Below are 26,498 nucleotides of genomic sequence, written 5' to 3' on the forward strand. Positions count from 1 at the left end.
TTGGAAAATCACTTTTCAATATGGATAAAATCATCAGAAATATCAATAAATTTTTAGTGCTTGAAAACTATATTAACTTGTAAGTCAATAAAGTACAAATGGTGAAGATAGTGAACTGTCTTTATTTTTATTGCCTTTTATTTTCAACAATGATTACTTGAACTTATAAAAAAAAGCCTGTATTAAACTAATGGTTACTGAAAAGCCAAACCTTTCCAGCCCACTTCATATTTTCTTTCAACCATTTCAGGGCAGAACATTGTTCCAAACTATAAACTTGTTCTTTATTAACATTGACGGTCATGTGCTTAATGAAAAGCTTTGGATCCGATATACGAGCAGCCATAATTAACCTTTCTACTGCAGCTTGATAATCATCCTTGCTCCGAGATTTGTTTTCTTCACACCTATAAAATGAACACCTCATAACATTAGAAACTCTTAAAAAAAAAAAAAAGCTAATTGGTTTCTTCAAAACATAGTCATTTATATTTATTGGTACTAAGCTATGATGGTCTTTTGACCATATTCTTCTAAAAAGTAGCTTTCAAACTTTTTTGACTATGACCCACAGTAAGAAAGGCATTTTATTTTATTATTTAATTTTTTTTTTGAGACAGAGTCTCACTTTGTTGCCCAGGCTAGAGTGAGTGCCGTGGCGTCAGCCTGGCTCACAGCAACCTCAATCTCTGGGGCTCAGCGATCCTACTGCCTCAGCCTCCCGAGTAGCTGGGACTACAGGCATGCGCCACCATGCCCGGCTAATTTTTTGTATATATATATTTTTAGTTGGTCAATTAATTTATTTCTATTTTTGGTAGAGACGGGGTCTCGCTCAGGCTGGTTTCGAACTCCTGACCTTGAGCAATCCGCCCGCCTCGGCCTCCCAAAGTGCTAGGATTACAGGCGTGAGCCACCATGCCCGGCCTAGAAAGGCATTTTATATTATGACCCAGTACATACCTTCATATATAAAAAAGGAAAACTTATCCTGATGACAATGTATTTATTCTTAAATAATGGTTGTAAAACCCTAAATTAGTTTTACCACACAAAAAGGCTAGGCTGCAACCCAGTTTGCCAAACACTGATTTAGAATACACCTAATTATTTATATCTTTGTATTTTCAAAATTAATAACTGCATAGTTATTCATCACACTACATATTTAATGTAATCAAGTTTAGAATTAACATTCATGTGTTAGTTTTACCTTGATATTGGCTATTTTTTTTTTTTTTTTTTTGAGACAGAGTCTCGCTTTGTTGTCCAGGCTAGAGTGAGTGCCGTGGCGTCAGCCTAGCTCACAGCAACCTCAAACTCCTGGGCTCGAGCGATCCTTCTGCCTCAGCCTCCCGAGTAGCTGGGACTACAGGCATGTGCCACCATGCCTGGCTAATTTTTTCTATATATATCAGTTGGCCAATTAATTTCTTTCTATTTATAGTAGAGACGGGGTCTCGCCCTTGCTCAGGCTGGTTTTGAACTCCTGACCTTGAGCAATCCGCCCGCCTCGGCCTCCCAGAGAGCTAGGATTACAGGCGTGAGCCACCGCGCCCAGCGATATTGGCTATTTTTAGTTAAAAGCAAATACTTAATATGTAGCTAACTTTTGGTAACAGAATTGTATAGCTATATGCCTCTATTAAATTTCTGATATTGGCTATTTTTAGTTAAAAGCAAATACTTAATATGTAGCTAACTTTTGGTAACTTTTGGTAACAGAATAGCTATATGCCTCTATTAAATTTCTGATCATTTTCTTCAGTTCTGACTTAAGGTACTTCACTAAGTGCTAGAATTTACTTTTCTAGTAAATTTTCTATCAGCTTCATCTGCCATCAATTGTGACTGCATTTACCTGCATAATAAAATTCATACACTATGGCAGTTTTTCCTCTGGGGTAGGGAGAGGGAAGTATTTAAAATACAGATGTGGCTATTATATATCACTTTTCTTTGTGTTCACTGCTTCCTGCTTTTGGCACCTTTACAGCCCAGCAGCAAGATCTGAATATGAGCCTATCTGCATTAATATCACAGTGTGGTCCACAGAGTGATGGGGGTGAGGACTTGCACTTGAAACAGGAATCAGTGGTTACAGAGAGGAAAGACTGGGAAGGTTATTTCTAGTACATTTGAGCTTAGAAAGAGATGCCCTGGAATATATATGGTAGATTGGACAGATGTCAACTATGTACAGTTTTCAAAAGTCGAAAGATGAATAAAATTATCTCTCATAGAGGTTAATGTAATAACAAGGTAGGACTCAGCCTGACAGTAATAGAGTAAACATTGGCTTGGACAAAATCAAAGATCTAGGCATGTCACTAGTTATGCACTAGGGTTACAAATACCCCCCAAAATTCAACAACGAATAAAAAGGTTACGTATGTGCACAGAATGGAAAGCTATGAGAAAACCAAGTCCTCCTCAGGATGATGGGGAGCCCAGATGCCTCATGCCACCACAGTGCATGGCAGTGAATAAGGAAGTCCTCAGAAAAGAATTATAAGAAAAAAGGCTACCTTTAGTGAGTCTTTTTTTTTTTTTTTAATGTGGAACTAAAATAAATTATTTCCTAATTCCACTCCCATAAGTGTGGAACAGACTAAAAGACTTGCCTATAACAAATACAAGACAGCAGAAGTGACACAGTGTGCCACTTTGGATACTAGGTTGTTGGATGATATCTTCACAGGTCTCTTGGATTTCTGGAAGTCTTTGGAGAGACACTGATACCTCTTGTTCTAAATTTCAAGGATGTTTAGAGATAGTTTCTCCTTTTGGAGCAAAGGGCAGGTTTGCTTATTACTCATTATAAAAGATCTAGGTTCTCTAAGCTTGGGATTCTTATCTCCTCTTATAGAATCCACTGCATGTGCAAGTATGTACATGGGTCATCTGTGGGACTTAGGAACAAGAAGAAATGACGCAAATATGCAGATAATCATGCTGTTTGCTATACCCCAAGTAATAAAATCTCTGTCTCCAACACAGGAGTCTTGTATCTTATGTTAGCATCCATGAAACTGTGGCAGGCTAACTTGTAGCTTGCAAACAGGGTAAAACCTCAGACCCTCACAGTTCTTGCTTGATATAGGTCACAAAAAACACTGCAGTTTTCTCCTTGCTTTTTCTTTCTTGGATCACTGACTCTGGGAGAAGTTAGCTATCATGTCATGAAGATACTCAACAAACCTAAGGAGAGGCCCACGTGGCAAACTGAAGCTTCCAGCAAAGAAATATTTGAGCGAGCCATATAGGAAACGGATCCTTCAGCTGCAGCCAAGCCATCGTGGAGGCCACTGCAGCTCCTGACAACATCTTGACTTTAACTATGTGAAAAGCTGTGAGCCACATGAAAGTTCTTGGCCAGAACCACCCAGCTACACTGCTCTAAAATTTCTGATCCATAGAAACTAAGATACTGTTTTGCTATTTTAAGCCATTAGGTTTTGGGATAATTTATCACATAGTAATAGATAACTAATGTAATATTCAATCAGATGGTCTGGTTTGTAACACCAGTAAACTGAAGCAAAATTCTTGTCAAAACAGGAGTCCTAGGAGGTCTTTATATTTGAAGTTTCCTGGATAAGGCTGACAAGAAATTAGAGTGGCATAAGTCTAAATTCTGGGACTTTGAACAAAATTCTGGGACATTTGAAAAAGTGTTACTCTGATCCAACACTCACATTATATTATTTATGCAGGTATAACAACATTTTACAATATAGATACTAGGCTGATGGCTTTATTTTCAACAGTATTCTTGACTGAACCTAATAAATTATCATATATTTCCCTTTTAGTCCTAGCCTTAGATCTTTTGGGTTGACCAAAAAGATAAAGACCTTTTAGGTACTGCTCTCTGAACAGAAGCAAGGTTGGTACCTAAAGGGGTTCCATGTCTATGAACATCAAATTATATTTTTGAAGCCACTAAGGTGTTTACTGAATGCTACTAACTCATTTGGTTTTAAGCCTCAAACAGGTCTAATCCTTTTTTATTTAAATCTTACCTAAGTTTACAACATACACAAAGTATATATAAATATATGCACATACACAAATATATATATATAAACACATAAAATATTTACATCCTAGGGTGGGTGTGGGGAGCCATGATCTGCATTCAGAATGCAGTTAAATCAACCAACCTTTTCAAAACTATCTGCAGTGTCTGTGTAGAAGTTCCAGGACTCTGAATACTACTAGCATTAGATACCAGGAAGATTTCAATAGCTAAAAGCATTTCAATCTCGGATAAATAAGAAGGGATCAGTAGAAGTTTTCGGTATAAATTTCCCTCCAATGGTGGGTAGCAACCCAATGAAAGAGCACCTGAAAATCAAATAATAGGTCAAACTTTACTAAAACTCCAATAGGTAAAAACCTAGACTTCTAAAATACTCACAGGTGATAATTACTCACATTATAGGATAAACCTTCACAATAAAAGCAGATTTATTACACAAATTATGTAGTATTGAGCTTATCCTAGTACATGTGAGATTATTCTTTGTAAAAAGCTTTCTAAATATTAGATATGAAGAAATAAAAAATATATTCTGGAAAGTCATGGCAAATGCCATTTATTTCAAGCCATAGTAAATACAAAATAATTTAAGAATAACTAAAAAAATAGCTACTTGCTTTTGTTTTTTTATGGGATGCAGTCTAATTGCAGCTACATATATTCATAATTATGACCTATATTGAATAATAAATTAAAATGTAGAAAGAAAAAAACTGTATGAAGATTTTACTTTACCAAATATTTTGATATTTATTAATTATTGATAGTATTTTTGAGTATACTTATAGTTCCATTATAGTTTATGTAATATTTACTGTTTCTACCATATATCTGGCATTGTGCTAAGCACTAGATATAAAATGTATTTCCATCCTGTAGCTGCTCAGTGTATTGTAGCTATATTCATCAATTCATGTTCTAAAAACTTTACTTTTCAAAAGAAGAGATTTAACTTTTAAATTGTTTAGGTGCTTATTAGAAATAATATATAGTGAAATCCCCTTTAAAACTCCTAGGACATCCAAATTGTATACAGGTAATGTTATATTTTACCAAAACCAATTTAAATCTGTATTTAAATTTGTTTAAAATGTTTTGTTAAGTTTCTTCAGGGGCATCCAATAGGAAAGGAAGAAGTCAAATTATCCTTGTTTGCAGACAATATGATCTTATATCTACAGAAACCTAAAGATTCCACAAAAAAACTATTAAAACTGAAAAATTCATTAAAGTTGCAGGATACAAAATCAACAAAATTGGTATCATTTCTATATGCCAACAGTAAACAATCTGAAAAAGAAACCAAGAAAGCAATCCTATTTACAATACAAATAAAATGAAATACTTAGGAATAAACTTAACCAAAGAAGTGAAAGATCTCTATAAAGAAAACTATAAGGCACTGATGAAAGAAATTGAAGAGGACCACACACATACACAATATGGAAAGATATTCCATGCTCATGGATTAAAAGAATCAATATTGTTAAAATGTCCTTACTATCAATACCTAAAGCAATCTACAGATTCAATGCAATCTCCATCAAAATACCAATGACATTCTTCACAGAAACAGGAAAAATAATCCTAAAATTTATATGGAGTCACAAAAGACCCAGAAAAGCCAAAGCCATCCTGACCAAAAAGGACAAAACTGGAGGAATCACATTACCTGACTTCAAATTATAATACAGAGCCGTAGTAACCAAAATAGCATGGTAGTGACACAAAAACAGACACAGACCAATGGAACAGAAAACCCAGAAATAAATCCACACATCTATATTGAATTTATCTTCAACAACATTGCCAAGAATGTAACAATACAAAAAGGACAGTCTCTTTAATAAATGGGGCTGGGAAAACTGGATATTTATATGCAAAAGAATGAAACTAGAGCCTTATCTCTTGCTGTATACAAAAATCAAATAAAAATGAATTCAAGAATTAAATCTGAGACCTGAAACTATGAAAACTACTAAAAGAAAACATTGGGGAAACTTGTCAGGACATTGGTCTGGGCAATGGTTTCTTGAGTAATACCCCCAAAGCACAGGCAACCAAAGCAAAATTGGACAAGTGGGATCACATCAAGCTATAAAGCTCTGCACAACAAAGGAAACAATCAACAAAGTAAAGAGACAACTCACAGAATCTGAGAAAATATTTGCAAACTATCCATCTGACAAGGGATTAATAGCTAGAATATATAAGGAGCTCTAACAACTTGATAGGAAAAAAAATCAAATAATCTGATTAAAAAATGGGCAAATGACCTGAATAGACATTTCTCAAAAGATGATATACAAATGGCCGGGAGGTATATGAAAAAATGCTCAACATCATTAGTCATCAGAGAAATGTAAATCAAAATTACAATGAGATATGTATCATCTTAACCCAGTTAAAATGGCTTTTATCAAAAAGATGGGCCGGGCACAGTAGCTCATGCCTATAATCCTAGCACTCTGGGAAAAGGAGGCGGGACGATGGTGGAGGGGAGGAGTTTGAACCAGCCTAAGCAAGAGCAAGACTACATCTCTATTAAAAATAGAAAAAAAAAAAAAATAGCCAGGGATGGTGGCTCATGTCTGTAGTCCTAGCTACTTGGGAGGCTGAGGCAGGAGGATCATTTGAGCCCAGAAGTTTGAGGTTGCTGTGAGCTAGGCTGCCGCTGTGGTACTCTAACCTGAGTAACAGAGCAAGACTCTGTTTCAAAAACAACAACAACAACAACAAAAAACAATGAATGCTGGAAGGGTGTGGAGAAAGGGGAACCCTTGCACACTGTTGGTGGGCATGTAAATTAGTGCAACCACCATGGAGAACAGTATGGAGGTTCCTCATAAAACTAAAAATAAAACTACTGTATGACTCAGCAATCCTATTGCTAGGTATATATCCAAAAGAAGAAAATTCAGTATATCAAAAAGGTATCTGTACTCCCATGTTTATTGCAGCACTATTCATAATAGCCAAGATTTAGAATCAACATAAGTGTTCATCAATGGATGAATAAAGAAATTATGGCACATATACATGATAGAATATTATATACTCATAAAAATGAAACCCTGCCATTTGCAACAACATGGATGGAACTGGAGAACATCATGTTAAGTGAAATAAGCCAAGCACCGACAGACAAATATTGCATGTTCTCACTCATATGTGGGAACTAAACATTAAAAATGATTAATGTCATGGAGATAGGGAGTAGAATAATGGTTACCAGAGGCTGGAAAGGGTAGCAAGGAATAGGGGATGCAGTGGGGATGGTTAATGGGTACAAAAATATAGTTAGATAGAATGAACAATATTTTATAGCACAACGAAGTGACTATAATCAACGATAAGTTAGGATATCCTTTTTTTCTTTTCTTGAGACAAAGTCTTGCTCTGTTGCTCAGCTAGAGTGCAGTGGCATCATCATAGCTCACTGCAACCTCAAGCTCCTGGGCTTAAGCAATCCTCCTGCCTCAGCCTCCTGAGTAGCTGGGACTATAGGCATGCACCACCACATCTGGCTAATTTTTCTATTTTTAATAGAGACGGGATCTTGCTCTTGCTCAGGATGGTCTTGAACTCCTGACCTCAAGTGATCCTCCTGCCTCGGCCTCCCAAATTGCTAGGATTACAAGCATGAGCCACGGCACCTGGCCTAGGGTATACTTTAAAATAACTAAAAAAATAAAATAAAATAACTAAAAAAGTGGAATTGAAATGTCCTTAACACAAAGAAATGATAAATGCCTGAGGTGATGGATACCCCAATTATCCTGACTTAATTCACATTGTATGTCTGTATCAAAACATCACATGTACCTTATAAAGATATACAACTATAAGGTACCCATAATAATTAAAAATAAAGATTCTAGGCCGGGCGCTGTGGCTCACGCCTGTAATCCTAGCTCTTGGGAGGCCGAGGCGGGCGGATTGCTCAAGGTCAGGAGTTCAAAACCAGCCTGAGCAAGAGCGAGACCCTGTCTCTACTATAAATAGAAAGAAATTAATTGGCCAACTGATATATATATAAAAAATTAGCCGGGCATGGTGGCGCATGCCTGTAGTCCCAGCTACCCGGGAGGCTGAGGCAGAAGGATCACTCGAGCCCAGGAGTTTGAGGTTGCTGTGAGCTAGGACGCCACAGCACTCACTCTAGCCTGGGCAACAAAGCGAGACTCTGTCTCAAAAAAAAAAAAAAAAAAAAAAGATTCTAATTATAAAGATTAAAAAAAATCTTCCTAATGTGGATAATGGCTAATCTTTGAGGACCCACTAAATGCCAGATACCTGTGCTAAACACAGATTTTTTTCCTCATTTTAACCTGAATGATGTGCTACCTATGAAATTAGGTCCAATTATTCTCATGTTATAGCTCAGGGGCTTTTGGTTAAGCACTCAGGCTCTTTAAACCTGCATGGGAGGCTGGCCTTCTGGCTCAAGATTTTGGATTCCTAACCACTAGGTATTTCCATCTCTCTAGGTTACTGCCCGGAGAAACAAACTATCAATTCATTAACTTTACCAGCTATTGGAAAGTATAATTTACATCCATTCTTGTTTTACTTTTCTGACCAGAAAACAAATGAATTAAATAGAAATGTACTAGTATTATGTTTTCTCCTAAAATCAAACATGAGAAGAAAAATACTCGCATTTGATTTTGGGGTGGGAGGGGAGTAATGGAAAGACATACTAAAAATATCTCCCCCTCCTGACTTTTGAGTTCTGAGAGAAAAGCAGTATTTTTAGGGTGAGGGAGAACAAATCAGGAGCAACAGAAAGGCAATTTGCTGTCCCTGGACAACTTCCTTCTAATTAATTTGGAAATGAAGCGAAGCCATCAAGAAAATGACAGATAACTCACAGAATGGACAAAATATTTGCAATTCATATATCTGACAAGGGACTTGTATCCAGAGTGTATATGTATGTATATGTATGCAAGCGTGTGTGAATACTTACTTTTACAACTCAATAATTTAAAAATCCAATTAAAAATGACAGAGGATTTAATAGACATTTCTCCAAAGAAAATATATAAATGATCAATAAGCACATGAAAAGGTACTCAACATCATTGGCCATTAGGGATATGCAAATCAAAACCACAATATCACTTAACACCACTAGGAAGGCTAAAATAAAAATAAAAAACACAGTAACAAGTGTGGGTGAAGATATAAGGAAATAAGAAATCCTATACGTGGCTGGTTGGAATACAAATGTAAAATGGTGCAGCTTCCTTGGAAAATAGTTTGGCAGTTCCACAAAAGGGTAAATATAGATTTACCGTATAGGCCAGCAATTCTCCCAAGAAAAATGAAAGTGTATGTACTCACAAAATTGGTATGTGAATCTTGAAAATAGTATGAAAAAAATTCATCATAGCCCAAAACTGGAAAGAACTCAAATGTCCATCAACTGTTGAACAGATTAACAAATTCCATATAATAGAATATTATTTAGCAATAAGAAGTAATGAAGTAGATACATGCTACAACACTGATGAAATGTGAAAACATTATGCCAAGTGTAAGTCAGTTACAAAACCCACACATTAAATGATTCCATTATATATGTCTAGAATAGACAAATTCACAGAAAGTAGGTTAGTTGTTGCCTAGGACGAAGGTGAGGTGGGAAACACCTAGGGAATAGGGAATGAATGCAAATGTGTAGAGGATTTCTTTTTCTGTAGGTGTTAACAATATTTTAAATTTAGATGGTGGTGATGGCTGCACTCTGAGACAACACCAAAAACCAAGGCAACATACACTTTAAATGGGTAAATTTTATGTTATATGAAATTATATCAATAAAGTCATAAAAATATTAAAACAAACAAAAAAAAGCAAAACTATAGCCTTAATAGGGCCTTTATGAAAATTAGCTTTAAGTCCCAAATCAAGTACTATTAGACATGACTATAAGACATTGAAAGGCTTTTCTTCCAAGTGTAAGCTATATCCAAAGAGAGTTCTAGTAATATTTTAAATATTAACATGGTTAGGAAATGAGATGTTTTGAAGACTCATCAATGGCTATAATATTACTATTTGGTTTTATAATTCAAGTACATTTAAAAAAAGCACAAAAAAGACTATTTAACCCTACTTGCATACTCTCAGAAGTTACACTGCATATGAAATAAGGCATAATTGTGATTAGATAAAAGGAAAAGTTCCAATAAGGTACAGAATTGTACATAGGCATTAACTGTTTAACCACTGCTTAAAAAATGGTTTAATAGTAATTCTTGGCCAGGTGCGGTGGCTCACGCCTGTAATCTTAGCACTCTGGAGGCTGAGGCGGGTAGATTGCTCGAGGTCGGGAGTTCGAAACCAGCCTGAGCAAGAGTGAGACCCCCGTCTCTACTTTAAATAGAAAGAAATTAATTGGCCAACTAATATATATAGAAAAAAAATTAGCTGGGCATGGTGGCGCATGCCTGTAGTCCCAGCTACTTGGGAGGCTGTGGCAGAAGGATTGCTTGAGCCAAGGAGTTTGAGGTTGCTGTGAGCTAGGCTGACACCAGGGCACTCATTCTAGCCTGGGCAGCAAAGCAAGACTCTGTCTCAAACAAAAAAAAAAAAGTTATTCTTATTAGGCCTAAAAAGATTTTAGGGGAATGAGGAGTGACTACTAATGGATGTGGGTATTTTTTTTTTTTTTTTGAGACAGAGTCTCACTCTGTTGCCCCTGCTACAGTGCCCTGGCATCAGCCTAGCTCACAGCAACCTCAAACTTTTGGGCTCAAGTGATCCTTCTGCATTAGCCTCCTGAGTAGCTGGGACTATAGGCATGTGCCACCATGCTTGGCTAATTTCTTTTGGTAGAGACCGGGTCTTGCTCAGGCTGGTCTTGAACTCCTGAGCTCAAACGATTACCCACCTTGGCCTCCCAGAGTGCTAGGATTATAGGCATTAGCCACCATGCCCGGCTGGGGTTTCTTTTTAGAATGATGAAAATGTTCTAAAATTGATTGTGGTAATGGTTGCACAACTTTGTAAAAACATTAAAATCATTGAATTGTATACTTTAAATGAGTAATTGTATGGTATTTGAATTATAATTTAATAAAAACTGTTAATAAAAATTTCAAAAAGAAATGATTAAGTTTAGCTGTTTTAATACAAAATTTTATTTCCAACTAAAAAACAGAAATAGTTATAGAAATCTCATTTAAATGTTTCTGAGTTTATACTTTGTTCCTGGCATATAAACACCTTATGATGAGGCCAGGCACAGTGGCTCACACCAGTAATCCTAGCACTTGGGAGGCTGAGGCGAGTGGATTGCTCGAGGTCAGGAGTTCAAAACTAGCCTGAGCAAGAGCAAGACCCATCTCTACTATAAATAGAAAGCAATTAATTGGCCAACTAATATATATAGAAAAAAATTAGCTGGGCATGGTGGTGCATGCCTGTAGTCCCAGCTACTCGGGAGGCTGAGGCAGAAGGATTGCTTGAGCCCAGGAGTTTGAGGTTGCCGAGAGCTAAGCTGACGCCACGGCACTCACTCTAGCTTGGGCAACAAAGTGAGACCCCGTCTCAAAAAAAAAAAAAAAAAAAAAAGGCATATGATGGCATTTCCCCCAAGTTGTACAATTAGTTATTTGAAAAATAAATTACTCCTAATTTTAATAATCCACTCATGAATTGACAGGCACTTGGATTGTTTCCACATCCCTGCAATAGTGAATTGTGCTACCATAAACATTTGGGTGCAGATGTCTTTATTGTAGAATGTCTTTTGCTCTTTTGGGCAGATGCCTAATAATGCTATTGCTGGATCGAATGGTATTTCCATTTTTAGCTCTTTGTGGTTATCTCCAAATTCTTTTCCACGAATGTTGCACTAATTTGCAGTCCCACCAGCAGTGTAAGAGTGTTCCCGTCTCTCCACATCCTCGCCAGCATTTGTTGTTTTGAGATCTTTTGATAGAGGCCAATCTCACTGGGGTTAGGTGATATCTCATTGTGGTTTTAAAATTTGGTGTATGTTTATAATGGAATATTACTCAATTTTAAGCAACGACAGTGAGCTAGCACCGCTTATATTATCCTGGATTGAGATTGAGCCCATTATCCAAAGTGAAGTAACACAAGATTGGAAGAATGGGCTCCACATGTACTCACCATCAAATTGGTACTGACTGATTAACATTATGGTGTTCAAATGGTGGTGGTGTTCACCAGGCATTCAGGGGTTGAGGGGGTAGACCCACATCTGAGGGATGCGGTGAACATTGTCATTGTGGAGGGGGAGGGGCATACCTCTAACCCTTGCTAGGGAGAGGCAAAGATATAAAATGCAACCAAAATGTTTGTATTCTCATATTTTCTTGAAATAATAAAAAAAAAAGAAAAATAAATTACTCCCATTAACTTCAATTCTAAAAACTAAAATCAGGAAGTACAACATCTAGTACATATATTTATGTGTACAGTGTATATATGGTTTCTAGTAGTTTGTAGGGAAATAGTATAAACAGTGAAAACATAACCACAAAATTTAAATGAGGTATTATGAACAAACAATTCTACCTTTCCTGTACATTGGTGATCATCCTTTTAAAAAAAATCTGCTTTCAAAATTTCTTTTAATTATAGCCCACAATAATACATTTTACATAATGACCCAGTACACATATATGTATATATAAATGAAATGAAAATTTTATCAAATACTTAACCTTGCTACTTGTAATGCATCCTCGTGTTTTCTTTCCCATTTCATTAGGGGAAAAAGTTACCTACTACCTGCTAAAGTGACCCCTGCTGGTACTCTGGAAAACATTTCCTGCTCATCTAAGAGTGGCTAGGATGCTTGACACACAGTAGGCACTCAAATGTTTGTTACATACATGGCAGTGTTAGAAATGGAAATTTAAGATTACTGCATGAAGTCAGAAAAACTTCTTTTCTAGATATAGATTCCACATGGCATTACTTTCTAATTAAAATATGTGCAAAGTGGTTGGGACTAGAGAAAGCACTAGTTTCCAGGCTTACCTGTTACAGAGAAATAGCTGTAAATAGATTAACAAAGTTATATTACTAGAAGCCATGTGAAAAACATTATATATCATGTTGCATTGTTATGATAGTCTCTGTCCTCCCTATGTGGCCTGCTATCAATTATTCTAAGATTAGGGATAGAGCAGAGATAAATATGCAGATATTCTTTAAACTTGATTCTACTTTTTTAACTGTTTCTAATTCTAATTGTTTTACTCTTATATTAGATATGCCAAACTGGTTCAAATTCTGTCATTTATTTCCTTTGCTTGTCCTCTAGTGGGCATACTAATGTGCAAACAAATAAAGATATAGTAATTTGGCCTATGTTCCCAATCATCAGCACTACTCTCTAGTTTCTCAATTTCTCAAAACACCCTTCAAAGAGAGAAATTTTAATAAAAATTCTTTCCCAGAAAAAAAAAAGATATAGTAATTGGAAACAAGAAAACAAGTTTGAAAAGAGCACAGATCTGTTCACATCACTACCTTAGAATATGTACCAACTGCTCTTTTTTACATATATGAATATCTAATCTTATATATTATAGATGAATCCTGGGTTAGAGAATAAAATTCAAAACCAATATATCAAATTAAAATTTTTAAAATGTAACTTACTTTTGTAGTGGGCTCTGGCTTTGAGCCATAAACAACTCCTTCCTAAAGAAGTAATTAATCTTCTAAGAAAGGAAAAATCAATAGGGATGCTCTTTGAAATCATGAATTCTGCTACAGAGGATGACATACCAAGACTGTTGCTTTCTATACAGGCATCTAGAAGTTTATTAAAAAGAAGGCTATACTGTGAGACCTCCACAGTTTCTGAAATGAAAAGAAAATTGATGTAATGAAATTGATTTGTCTTAGTTTCTCAAACCCTCATCATTGACTCCTTTCTATTTCCCTCTCTTCCCCTTTGCTCTTTCTTACCCACGATAGGAGTCACAGTCACTAAAATGCAATCACCTTACATATTCTCTAAGGAAGAAACAAAAAAGCATCTGACAGAAGCGAAACCATTCATTTCCTTTGTAATGGGGAATATGAAAAGAGGCTTGACAAAGATTTCAGAGGATGCATTAACACATCTGTATATGATCCCTACATGTAACTGTGTATCTGTAGTGTCTTGAATGGTATTGTAGTTCTATTTGCATTATATCTACAGTTCCTGCCGTAGCCTCATATTTGCCTTGACTAAAAATAAATCATCCCCTAATATTCACTCTCAAATTAAAAAAAAATTCTTTAGTGGATATTTCTATTCCTTCAGTCATTCTTAGAAGAAAGTGAAGTCATCTTAGAGACTTTCAACTCTTATTCCCTATATCCAGTCAGTTGGGTCTATATTCTAGGCTCTAGGTCTTTATCACTTTAGGAAATCACTTTAGGATCTTTTAGTGGGTCAGGCCTTATCAAGAAATTAATCTCTTTACCTTTAGTTTCTTCCTTAACACTATAGCCACAGGAACTTTCCTAAAACACCAACTTCATTATATCATTCCCTAGACCCCAAACTCTAATGACCCCCTTACCACACATAAAGAAAAAAACTCCTTTAGCCTGCCATTTAGGGTCTTCCAAAATCTGGCACAACTATCTGTACAATCTCCTTATTATTACTTTATTTCATTATCAATATAATTGTATATTAAGGGCCTACTAAATAGCACTCATTGTGCCAGAAATGCCAAGATAAAGAAAATATCAAGATAAAGAAATATCTTGAAGGAGCTCACTATCTAGAAGCAGCTCACTATCTATTTAATATAAGGAGAAACAGATAAGAATGCTAATAGATAAGAATGCTAATAATACAGGGTCCAGTGGAATAAATGGAAAAATTAGTATTTATAGAGGATATGATGAAAGCACTGAAGGGAGGCTCTCAAGTTAATATTTTCTGAACCCATCCTCTGAACCCATCACACAGCTCATTCCTGACCCAAAGCTTTTGCTCAGACTCCCTCTTCCTATCTATGTATGACTTGAGCTTTAACATTCAAGAGAACTACCTACCAATGTGAGCAATGGTAGTTCTTTCTTTGAACTTGCCATCTGTTTCATTTCCTCCACTTATTCCAAGTTTACCTACATTCCAAGGTGATGTAAACTAAGTTTTACACTCATTTATGAAGTGATGGGAGAACAAGTATTCTTCATTATTCCAGTGCAATGACTTCTTTAAGATATGGAGCTTGCTGGGGACACTTAACCACTTTGGTATAGTGCTCACCAGCCATGAAACCTTGCCCTCAGCCAGCACTCCTGGTTTGTACGGTATTTTGTGCTGTGCATTGACAACGAATCCGTTTTGCTCTTGTGTGATGAGGAAAGCTTGAAAGCACTGAAAGCTTGTTTTACTTTACAGGCAGCTTTAGGAAAATAACTATAATAACTCCTACTAAGGACTTGTTAAAAGGCCACAGATTCGTAGTAACTTATTAGCTGAACTTACACACTGCAACTGCAGAGATAAAAGCTGTAAAAGTAAAAGCTTTTGGCTGTCAACTGAAGTAGATGCTCGGCTGTGCGCCTTCATACATGGCTGTCATTTAAAGTTGACGGTCAGCTGTGCGCGTTCATCTGTGGCTATTAACTATAGTCAATGCTCATACCAAAGTGGTTAACCATATTGTTTGCTGATGACTTGACAGAGATAGGGAAAGGGGAATTATAAAAATTCTTGTGTTGGGAACTGCAGACAAAATCCCCAAAGATAAGAATCTCTGATTTTTTGAAATCATCAGGAAAGCATATTCAATTTGCAGAGAACACATTTTATAGAAAACTACTTCATTAAAAAAATATGCTGGCATATAAAACTCAACTAAAACAGGTGGATAACTGTTTCTTAATAACAGTTAAACACCAGATGGGCAAGAAATAGTTAGACTTTTAAGAAAACATACCTTGAGAATTTTGAAAACCTGGTAGATTCTGCAAAACTTCAAATGTCTGCCTATAAAGGCTCTTCGCTAATATTTCATGTGCAATTGTACACAGCAAATTATGTCGATTAAGCACATCCAGTCTATCACAAGGCCACAGTGGTGTATTGATTATCCATTCTGACTCTTCCGAAAGAAAAAAATACAAATACTTTACACCATGACAATCACAATTAACAGTATAATCACAACTAATGTTTTCAAATATCTTTTGGAGAAAGTGGCAAAACTTAAATATATGTACTCAGAAAAGATAACCACAGCTCTAATTTATTAGAAACAACTTATATAGTGATGATCATCATCCTAAGAATATGCAAACTAATGGCCACTTTATTTTTTATTAATTCTTTAAGTGTGTATTAGTCAGTTATTAATTCTAAAATTAATGTTTATTTTTATGACAAAAATGTTCAGATTGTAATGAATGTTTGCTTTAACATAAAATTGTTGTGTGGAAAAGTTCAAAAATTTTATAATAAGGAATACATAATTTATTTAGTTTCTGGTATTATTGGGGAATAGCTTTTCTCTCCAATTTCTTCTTATTTTTAAATAATATTTATTGTGAAATATTTAATATTTATAGAATATCTAATATATATGTTATAAAAGCATAAGAATAAAATGAACTCTTATGTACTCATCACATAGCTCAAAAAAAATAGAATATTACCTATAATACTGAAATTCCTTAAGTTCTGCCCTGATTTTTTCACATTGAGAAAAACAATGGAAGACTGTAATACAGAACACTGAGGTGCTAAAATGTTACAAATGTCAATATTTTTCATTTACCTAATTTACTCAATCATTATACACATAATGAAGCATTGCTATATATAACACTCAAGTTACATTTGGGTGTTCTTTTTTAACTGAACTAAGTGTAGAAATCAAGTAATCCTTTTTTTTTTTTTTTTGTGGCCTTCCCAGCACAGTGAATACCAAAGAATTGAAGAAAGAGCTGATCAATCAAGTACATAATGCCAAAAAAGAAAGCTTTATGTATCCAGTATAAAGCTTTAAAACAGGACCTTATTTTGAAATTACTAGGGCCCACTGGACTGACTCTGACTTAACAGATTTACCCTATGTGCTAGACAACATTTCAAGTGCTTTACAAATATTAACTCAGATAGATACCTTCATTAATTTACTCTCAAATTTGCTGAAATTTTAATATATAGAGAAATTAAAATTAACTTATTATCTTGAAAAACTACATAAGTTATTTGTTAAACATAATTCCCATTAAAAGTGAAACTGTTAACTAACCATGCCTTATAAAGTAAATTTTGCTCTGACCAAATAAGTTCAATTATTTTTTGTTAGTCTTTTATCTGTTAGATATAGTTCAAAAAAAGTAGCAAGTCTACAGCTAGTTGTGGCAGCTCACGCTTGTAATCCCAGCACTCTGGGAGGCAGAGGCAGGTGGATCATTTGAGCTCAGGAGTTCGAGACCAGCCTGAGCAAGAGAGAGATCCTGTCTCTACTAACAATAGAAAGAAATTAGCTGGACAACTAAAAATACATAGAAAAAAAATTAGCCGGGCATGGTGGTGCATGCCTGTGGTCCCAGTTACTTGGGAGGTTGAGGCAGAAGGATCGCTTGAGCCCAGGAGTTTGAGGTTGGTGTGAGTTAGGCTGACACCACGGCACTCTAGTCCAGGCAACAGAGTGAGAGAGACTCTGTCTCAAAAAAAAAAAAAAGTCTATATGATATTTTAGGAGATTTACTTTAAAATGTTACTAAATTGTATAGCTATATAAAAAATGTGAATAAGTTGATTATACCATGTATTATACCAAAGTTAATTAAAACTGATAAATGGGAAGTCACTTGGAAATCAACACTTTAAATTTAACTAATCCAGCTAGTGTACATTAAAGATACTTTTATGAAAATTTTATAAGCACTGTTATGAAAATTAAATTCCCAAGAACAAAAATCAGTTTAATAGTGTACTTAATGCTAGTTTTATAGCAATAAAAGTTGTTATTGCATTCATCTTCATGATTTTCTCTATTCTACAGTTGGGAAATATTTTCCATTTGTCTAAAGTCTAAGAGTCAAAAGGGAAGCAAAATTTCTATAGTAGCCTCTATTTACCCACTTACCTTCCATTATCTGCATATTCAATCATTACTCAAGCAAGATTTTGAATATAGGCACTGGGAATATAAAGACTATTAAGACAGTCTTTTCACTAAATCAATTTCTAGGCTATTCAGTGAGACTATCGAACAAATAACCATCTTTTACCATAGTGAATACTGCAATAGGGGAATATCTAAAGATATCTGTTCTCCCCTTAAAGTATATATTTAATATAATCCCAATCCAAATCAAATCTCCTACAGAGCTGTATTAAACTCTGATTCAATGACTCTGAAATTCATTCAAAAGAATCAACACAAAGAATAGTTTGGAAAAGAAGAGGATTGAGGATGATCTTGCCTAGATATATAGATCATCACTTTTTCTAATACTACATGAACCTAAAGAGTATAGTACTAGCACAGAAACTGAGGGATCTTTCGGAGAAAAGACAAGTACAGAAACAGACCCAAAAGATCCAAGATTCTATTATTATGATAAAAGTGGCATTTCAAATTAGTGAGTAAAGGTTCAAGTGGAACAACATTTTGGGAGAAATAAATTAGGTTCCCACCTCACACCAAAATGTAAAACAACAAATCAAAACATTTGAAGAACATATGGGTAAACATGTAAGGACTGCCTAAAAGTATGACACAAAACAAAAATTATTAAAGATTTTAAAAACAGGTTATATTAAGTAGAAAAAAACGCCAGTTGGGCAAAAGAAGAAATCAAAAATGCAAAAAACAAAAAAAATCAAAAAGGAAAATGAAAAGCTGAGAAAAATATTTGTAAATGTCCAACAGATCAAGGGCTAGTATCTTTAATATGCAAAACTACTATAATATAAAAAGGACATTATACAGTGTGATACTTGCTAAGTGTGAGAGGCATACATTATAATAATTTGTGAATTTTAAAAATTATAAAGACCATATTATATATAAAAATCACATTAAATCTGCGATTTCACAGATATTATTGCTTAGGATGAGGCCAAGTTGGTTGATTTACTTTTAAAATAATATTTTAAAAATACAAATGCTTACTATAAAAATCTCAAGCAAAACACAGAAATACAAAGAAGTATTTTAGAAATAATTAAAAATCCCATCACTAAAAATGACCAGTGCTTACATTTGGTGAAAATTATTGGGGAAAGAGGTGTCAATGACCTAAATAGTTGGTCTTGAGTAGATATAAGAGAAACTGTGGTATTAAAAACAGAGACTGAAAACTGCCTGGCCTACCACAGCTTTATGCTGAGATCTACCCACTGTTTGAAAATGAAGATAACACATTTTTTCTTTAAACATGAAAACTCTTTATATGATTATATTTGTACTATAGTCATAGTCACTGGTCCAGGTGTGTAAGATAATCTTTATGCTAAATTTCATAACATAAAAAAGTTAATTTTTTTATTTTTAGTAGAGACAGGATCGTGCTCTTGCTCAGGCTGCCTGTAGTCCTACCTATTCTGGGAGGTTTAGGCAGGAGGATCGCTTGAGCCCAGGTGTTTGAGGTTGTAGCTATGATGACGCCACTGCACCCTACCTGGGGCAACAGAGTGAGACTCCAAAAAAAAAAAAAAAGGCAAGCTAATACTTTTCTTAAAATACACACACTTTCAAAAATGCCAGCCATTTTCTCCTTAGGAAGGCACAAAGATACTTAAATGAGTAAAATCCATTTATCCACTCACCTCAACTATTAATAATATTTACTCTGTGCCAGATACCACCACAAGTGAAATCCTCCCAATCGAATTAACTTTCAAAAAATAAAAATGGTAATGTTTATAGCAGTGGTTAAAAAAACTAGGGGAGTGACTGGAGAGGGTGTGGTTTAGGGGCACAGGTGAGGTATAAGAAAATGTCACCAGCCGGGCGCGGTGGCTCACGCCTGTAATCCTAGCTCTCTGGGAGGCCGAGGCGGGCGGATTGCTCGAGGTCAGGAGTTCAAAACCAGCCTGAGCAAGAGCGAGACCCGTCTCTACTATAAATAGAAAGAAACTAATTGGCCAACTAATATATATAGAAAAAATTAGCCGGGCATGGTGGCATGTGCCTGTAGTCCCAGCTACTTGGGAGGCTGAGGCAGCAGGATTGCTTGAGCCCAGGTGTTTGAGGTTGCTGTGAGCTAGGCTGACGCCACGGCACTCACTCTAGCCTAGGCAACAAAGCGAGACTCTGTCTCAAAAAAAAAAAAAAAAGAAAGAAAATGTCACCATGCTGAGGGTGCTGTAGGGCAATGGTCCTCAGAGTGAGGTTCCTAGACCAGCAGCATCAGCAACATCTAAAAACTTGAGAGAAATGCAAATATTCAGTACCCACTCTAGACTTAATGAACCAGAAAAAAAGGGGGTGGGCCCAGAAATCTGTGTTTTAACAAGCCCTCTCGAGAATTCTGATGGTCAAATTTGAGAACCACTGTCTTAGATTTATGAAAACCAGCCCAGTATCCCTATTTTGCTCAAGAGGTTGACTAGAGTAGGTCTAGGTCTGTTTATGTAGTTTGTGCTTCTGATCTAGTTGCAATTTTATAATGTACATTGAGACGAAAAAACAGGGAAATAATAGTACTGGTATAGTGGTTAAAAATATGGACTTTGCAGTCAGACAGACCTGGATTGGAATTCCTGCTCCACATTTACTTGTGTGATCTTCTCTGAACCTCAGTGTCCTCATCTTGGGATACCATTACCCATTACCTACCTCATGGGGTTGGGGTTGATTAAATGAGATGACACAAGTAATATACTTAGCACAATGTTTGGTACATAGTGAATATTCACATTATTACTAAATCAGTAATGAAGAGAAATACTAAAATCAGAAAACAGACTAAGAACATGGATAGGTAATCCACAAAATAAAAATGGGAAGAATAAATTTCTATAATAATAAATTAAATGCAAAGTAAAGCTCCTAATATATATAACTTTTACCTTAGCAATATATAACTTTTACCCTAGCAAACTAGCAAAAAGATAAGAAAAATAATAAAATTCAGTGTTAGTAAAGGTATTTCATAACCTGCATCTTCACATACCATTAAGAAGACTATAATTACTACAATCTTATTAAAGGTGTAGAGGACTTTTCTACTCACAGGGATAAGACCTAGAATGGAATGAACCAAACAGCTAGACTGGGGTTTGCATAACCTTGAATCCACCAGTCTGCCTGTCCACTAACCAAAAATCATACTATTGAGAACTGCTAGAACTGTTAATACACATCTGTGATCCCTAAAAAGGACAAATGTTTATGTATAAGATATATCTAATACAATAGTTCTTTAGGATTTTCTCACCAAAAGGGGCTTTCTAATAAACCTGAAATAACTTATCTGTAAATCTGAATAGCAATAAGAGCAAATTTGGTGATGTTTACCAAAAAGCTTTAAAAATGTCCTTACCCTTTAACATAGCAATTCCATCACTAAAATTTATCCTGTGGAAATTAAGATTTAGCAGTGATGTTAAGTAGGATTATTATTTATAATAGAAATTTGAAAACAAGCTAGTTCAATAAAAGTGGATTCATGGATTAATCTATCCTCCTATCTGTTTATAAGATGGAAAACCATTCAACTCATTATGTGATGCTGTAGAATAATATTTCTTTTCACAGAAAGACTACTGCCTGAAAAAAATGTAGTGTATAAAAAAGTCTCTATAGTAACATTAAAGTGGATAATAGCAATTTCTGGGTGCTCAAATGATAAAAGATTTTTAACATTAGTTTTGCTTATCTACCTTTTCATATTTCTCTGTAATGAATATGTGTTACTTATATAAAGGAAATAAAAGTTATTTTAAAATTCAATGGCAGTGTCTCAATAAATGGCATAACATTTTTTAAAATGTATTTTCTAGAGAGTTAAGACACTATTTTTCAGCCTCTGAAGCATGATTACAAAATTATGGTTTTAAGACCTTTTTTTATGTTGCTATTGGGAGAAGGCACAGTAGGAATTTGTTGCTCATTTGCCAGGATAAAAAGTACTAGTAAAAAAAAATAAATAAATAAATAAATAAAATTAAAAAAAAAAAAAGTACTAGTGCCAAGAAAGAGTTTGAAATGTCAGAGTGAAAAGCAAAACAATAGATTTCTTCTCATCATAAAGTCTGCCACCTACCAAAAAAGCAATGTGTAAAATATTTGCATTTCTCAAACTTGAATAATTATGTAATCCCAATTTTTTAAAAATGTAATAGGTAATATACATTTTTTTTTTTTTTTTGAGACAGAGTCTCGCTTTGTTGCCCAGGCTAGAGTGAGTGCCGTGGCGTCAGCCTAGCTCACAGCAACCTCAAACTTCTGGGCTCAAGCAATCCTTCTGCCTCAGTCTCCTGAGTAGCTGGCATTATAGGCATACATCACCATGCCCAGCTAATTTTTTCTATATATATTAGTTGGCCAATTAATTTCTTTCTATTTATAGTAGAGATGGGGGTCTTACTCTTGCTCAGGCTGGTTTTGAACTCCTGATCTTGAGCAATCTGCCTGCCTCGGCCTCCCATAGTGCTAGGATTACAGGCATGAGCCGCCACGCCTGGCCAGCATACATTTTTTAAAAGGAAAAAAGTAGGAAAAATACATGTAAAAAGTTAATCCTGTCCCTGTCCTCTAAGTACTCAATTCTTCTTCCCAAAGGCAATTACTATTACTAATGTCTTGTGTATCCTATAAGTATTTTAAGTATACGCAAATATATATGCACCTGTTCTATTATTATTTTTATACAAATGGTAGCATACTGTATACACTGTTCTGCACATTCCTTTTTTCACTTTATAATGGACATTGGAAATCATTCAAAATTAATACCTATAGATCTGCCTCATTCTACTCCATCATGTGGCTATAACACAATTTAATTAACTGGTATTCCCTTAGTGAACATTTAAGTTACTTGGAATCCTTTGTTACCATTGTTGGTGTAACAAAGGACTTCAGGTAACCATATACTGTGTACAAGGGCATGTATACACATGCCATCAAGTATATACATGCCCTTGTACACAAGTATTAATATAAATGTGTTTATAGTACAAATTCCTAGAAATGAAGTCAAGAAATATGTATTTTTTTTTTTTTTTTGAGACAAAGTCTCACTCTGTTGCCTGGGCTACAGTGCCATGGCGTCAGCCTACCTCACAGCAACCTCAAATTCCTGGGCTCAAGCAATCCTTCTGCCTCAGCCTCCCAAGTATCTGGGACTACAGGTATCCACTACCATGCTCAACTAATTTTTTCTATATATTTTTAGGTGGCCAATTAATTTCTTTCTATTTTTTTTTAGTAGAGATGGGGGTCTCGCTCTTGCTCAGGCTGGTTTTGGACTCCTGACCTTGAGCGATCCTCCCGCCTTGGCCTCCCAGAGTGCTAGGATTACAAGCATGAGCCACCACGTCCAGCCAAGAAATAAGTATTTTTAACTTTTGACATTTATTTTGCCAAAAAAACCCTAAGACAATTTCTGTAAATGTCCACTTTTCTATACCCCCATGAAAAGTATAACACCAAACTTTGACAGTCTGATAGGTTCAAAATAGTGTTTTGTAATTTAAATGTATATTTCTCTTATTACAAGGGAATATTAATCTCACTTATTACCAGTGAGATTGAGCCATTGTGTTTCCTTTCTTGGGAATGGCCTGTTCACTACAGAACTCTTTTAAGAATAAAAAATTCTAGAGATACCTGAGTATACTTTTGTAGGCTCTTCTTTTGAAGTAATACAATTTTACTTATGAAAATTACTTTCAACTGAAACTGTCACTGCAAAAGAATGCTGTGTTTATAACTGGTAGAATTTTAAAGATAATCTCAAAATTAAATATCAGAATTTCAAACAAGATCTCCACAGACCACTCTACATCCCTCCCACAAACTCTCTCCTAGTCTGTAGTTTAAGAAAGACTGGTTTTGCCAGAAACTTTTAGGCAGAAAGTTTCTACTGTAACATGATCTAAGTCCATTTTTATCAACTGTTTTACCCTTCCCATTTCTTGCCACATCTCTTCTTTCTCACAGAGCTTGTAAGCTCTGGCTTGCATTTCACTAATTTCTATTTTTGTATATATATACACACATACATGTATATATTCCCCCTGCTCTCTCTCTCTCTCTACACACACACACACACACACAGACACACATATACTGGTGCTAGTATATGTGTTTGTGTGTTAGTGTAATCTATTTGCCTTATTTATCTAATTCGTCTTCCTACCTGAACTCTGAGATCCTTGAGGTTTCTTCATTCTTAATCTCATGTTATCAAGTAAAATCTGCCTGATGGTCCAAGTAGCCAGAGCTACCATTTGCTACCATGTCATACCACTATCATGCTCTTTAAATGTTTATTTACCTCATAACAAACTAACCTTAGTTGCTATTTTTGGCTTAACTGCATTATAATTTCTGCTAGAAAGATTGCCTTACCAGGGAAAGTGAGCTTTACTTGTTTTGGTTTGAAGTCACATTTGCCTATACATGTGAAGATAGAGGTTATGTACACTGTAATAGGATTTCCCTTTCACACAGCAGATGAAGCCTGAGCTCTGAAGCTGGATTGTCTGGGTTTGAATTTGGCCTCCTTACTTGTTAAGCCCTTTTGGGCAAGTTGCTTAATACAGACAACATCCTTTTTATTTTTTTATTTTTAGAGACAGGGTCTGGCTCTGTTGCCAAGGCTAAAGTGCAGTGGTGCAATTACAGATCACTGTAGCCTCGAACTCCTGGGCTCAAGCAATCCTCCTACCTCAGTCTCCAAAGTAGCTAGGATTGCGCATGCCACCATGCTTGGCTAATTTTAAAATTTTTTTGTAGAGACGAGGTCTCACTATGTTGTCTAGGATGGTCTTGAACTCCTGGCTTCAAATGATCCTCCTGGTTCAGCCTCCCCAAGTGCTGGGATTATAGGCATGAGCCGCCATGCCTGGCCAAGGACAACATTTTGTTATTGATAAAACGGGGATTGTAGTAGTTCCCAACTCAGGGTTCTATGAAGATTAATTGGGATAATCTAGCTAAAGCACTTAGCATGGTGCTCAAGCCATAGCAAGAACCAGTTTTTAATCAACAATGGCTGATACAATTTTTTCTTTTCTTTTCTTTTTTTGAGACAGTCTCACTTTGTTGCCTGGGCTAGAATGAGTACTGTGGCATGAGCCTAGCTCACAGCAACCTCAAACTCCTGAGCTCAAGTGATCCTCCCGAGTAGCTGGGATTACAGGCAAGCCCACCATGCCCAGCTAATTTTTTGTTTCTATTTTTAGTTGACTGGCTAATTTTTTGTTTCTATTTTTAGTAGATATGGGGCCTTGCTCTTGCTCAGGCTGGTCTCGAACTCCTCACATCAAGCAATCCTCCTGCCTCAGCCTACCAGATGCTAGGATTACAGGCGTGAGCCACCGTGCATGGCCACAATTTCTTCTTTAAAGCTAAGTTAACTTACCCCTCTCACTGTACTCAACAACAACCTTTTCTACCCACATGTTCACTAGAGTTTAGACCAAATTATCACCGACATTTCAGTATCAACTTAAGGTAATCACATAGGCAAAAATTTATAACAAGTTTAATGAATTATTTTATGCTTACATATATCAGAACTTACCTCTCAATACCCAAATGGCACCATCTAGGCTTCCACTTTTTAGAAAAATTTCTGCTGCAACATTCACAATTTGACATCTTGGTGCTAACATCTCAGGCCCTATAAGTCCTTTTAAACTTGTAAAATGTATTTTTAATTCATATAGTTTATCTAGGACCTTCCTTCCCTAGAATAGAAACAAAGAACACTAATTGAGTGTCAATCATTACAAAGGCACAAAGTCACTGGAAACTATTCACAAGCTAATTGTCCAGTTTGAATCATCATCATAGATTGATGGCTCTCAAACTGCTCAAGACTCTTCCTTGAAGCCCCTTCCTGCTCTACCATAAAGACAGAAGGGGAAAGGGAATAAAGTAGGCTCTGCCTCATCACAGCCACTGTCTTCCACCACCACCACCACCACCACCACCACCACCACCACCACCACCACCACCACCACCAGTCCCCCTTGAGCAGTGGTTTTCCTTTCATCTGTTCCATACACTGTTTTTGACAACAGGAAATCATGTCTTAATGTAAAACACTACTGATTATATGTTTTTGTTCTTTTTTTGCTGACCAACCAGAGAACAAGGAGGGAGACACAGTAAAGATGAAGATAATGTGTTAGCAACTTTAGACAAAGAATGATAATGAAAAAAGGGATAAAACTGTTGGTCAAATGTTTTTAAAAGTCAATAGACTAATTATCTCATGTGTTAGAAATGAATATTGTCTTTGATCTGAG

At 35.7% G+C, this 26,498-nt stretch overlaps 1 protein-coding gene across 1 annotated transcript in view; it reads right to left on the minus strand.

Moving 5' to 3' along the window:
* Positions 1 to 183: 183 nt before the first annotated feature.
* The window catches only part of TOPAZ1 (testis and ovary specific TOPAZ 1), an 85,894-nt gene continuing 59,579 nt past the window's right edge, over positions 184 to 26,498 (minus strand). The window contains 5 exon segments of the mRNA XM_075995110.1: positions 184 to 407; positions 4,167 to 4,350; positions 13,697 to 13,900; positions 15,991 to 16,155; positions 25,769 to 25,934. Of these exon segments, the coding sequence (XP_075851225.1) occupies positions 188 to 407; positions 4,167 to 4,350; positions 13,697 to 13,900; positions 15,991 to 16,155; positions 25,769 to 25,934 (939 nt within the window). The 3' untranslated portion in view covers positions 184 to 187.

Source organism: Microcebus murinus, chromosome 1 (assembly GCF_040939455.1).
Source record: "Microcebus murinus isolate Inina chromosome 1, M.murinus_Inina_mat1.0, whole genome shotgun sequence".
Taxonomy (NCBI): domain Eukaryota; kingdom Metazoa; phylum Chordata; class Mammalia; order Primates; family Cheirogaleidae; genus Microcebus; species Microcebus murinus.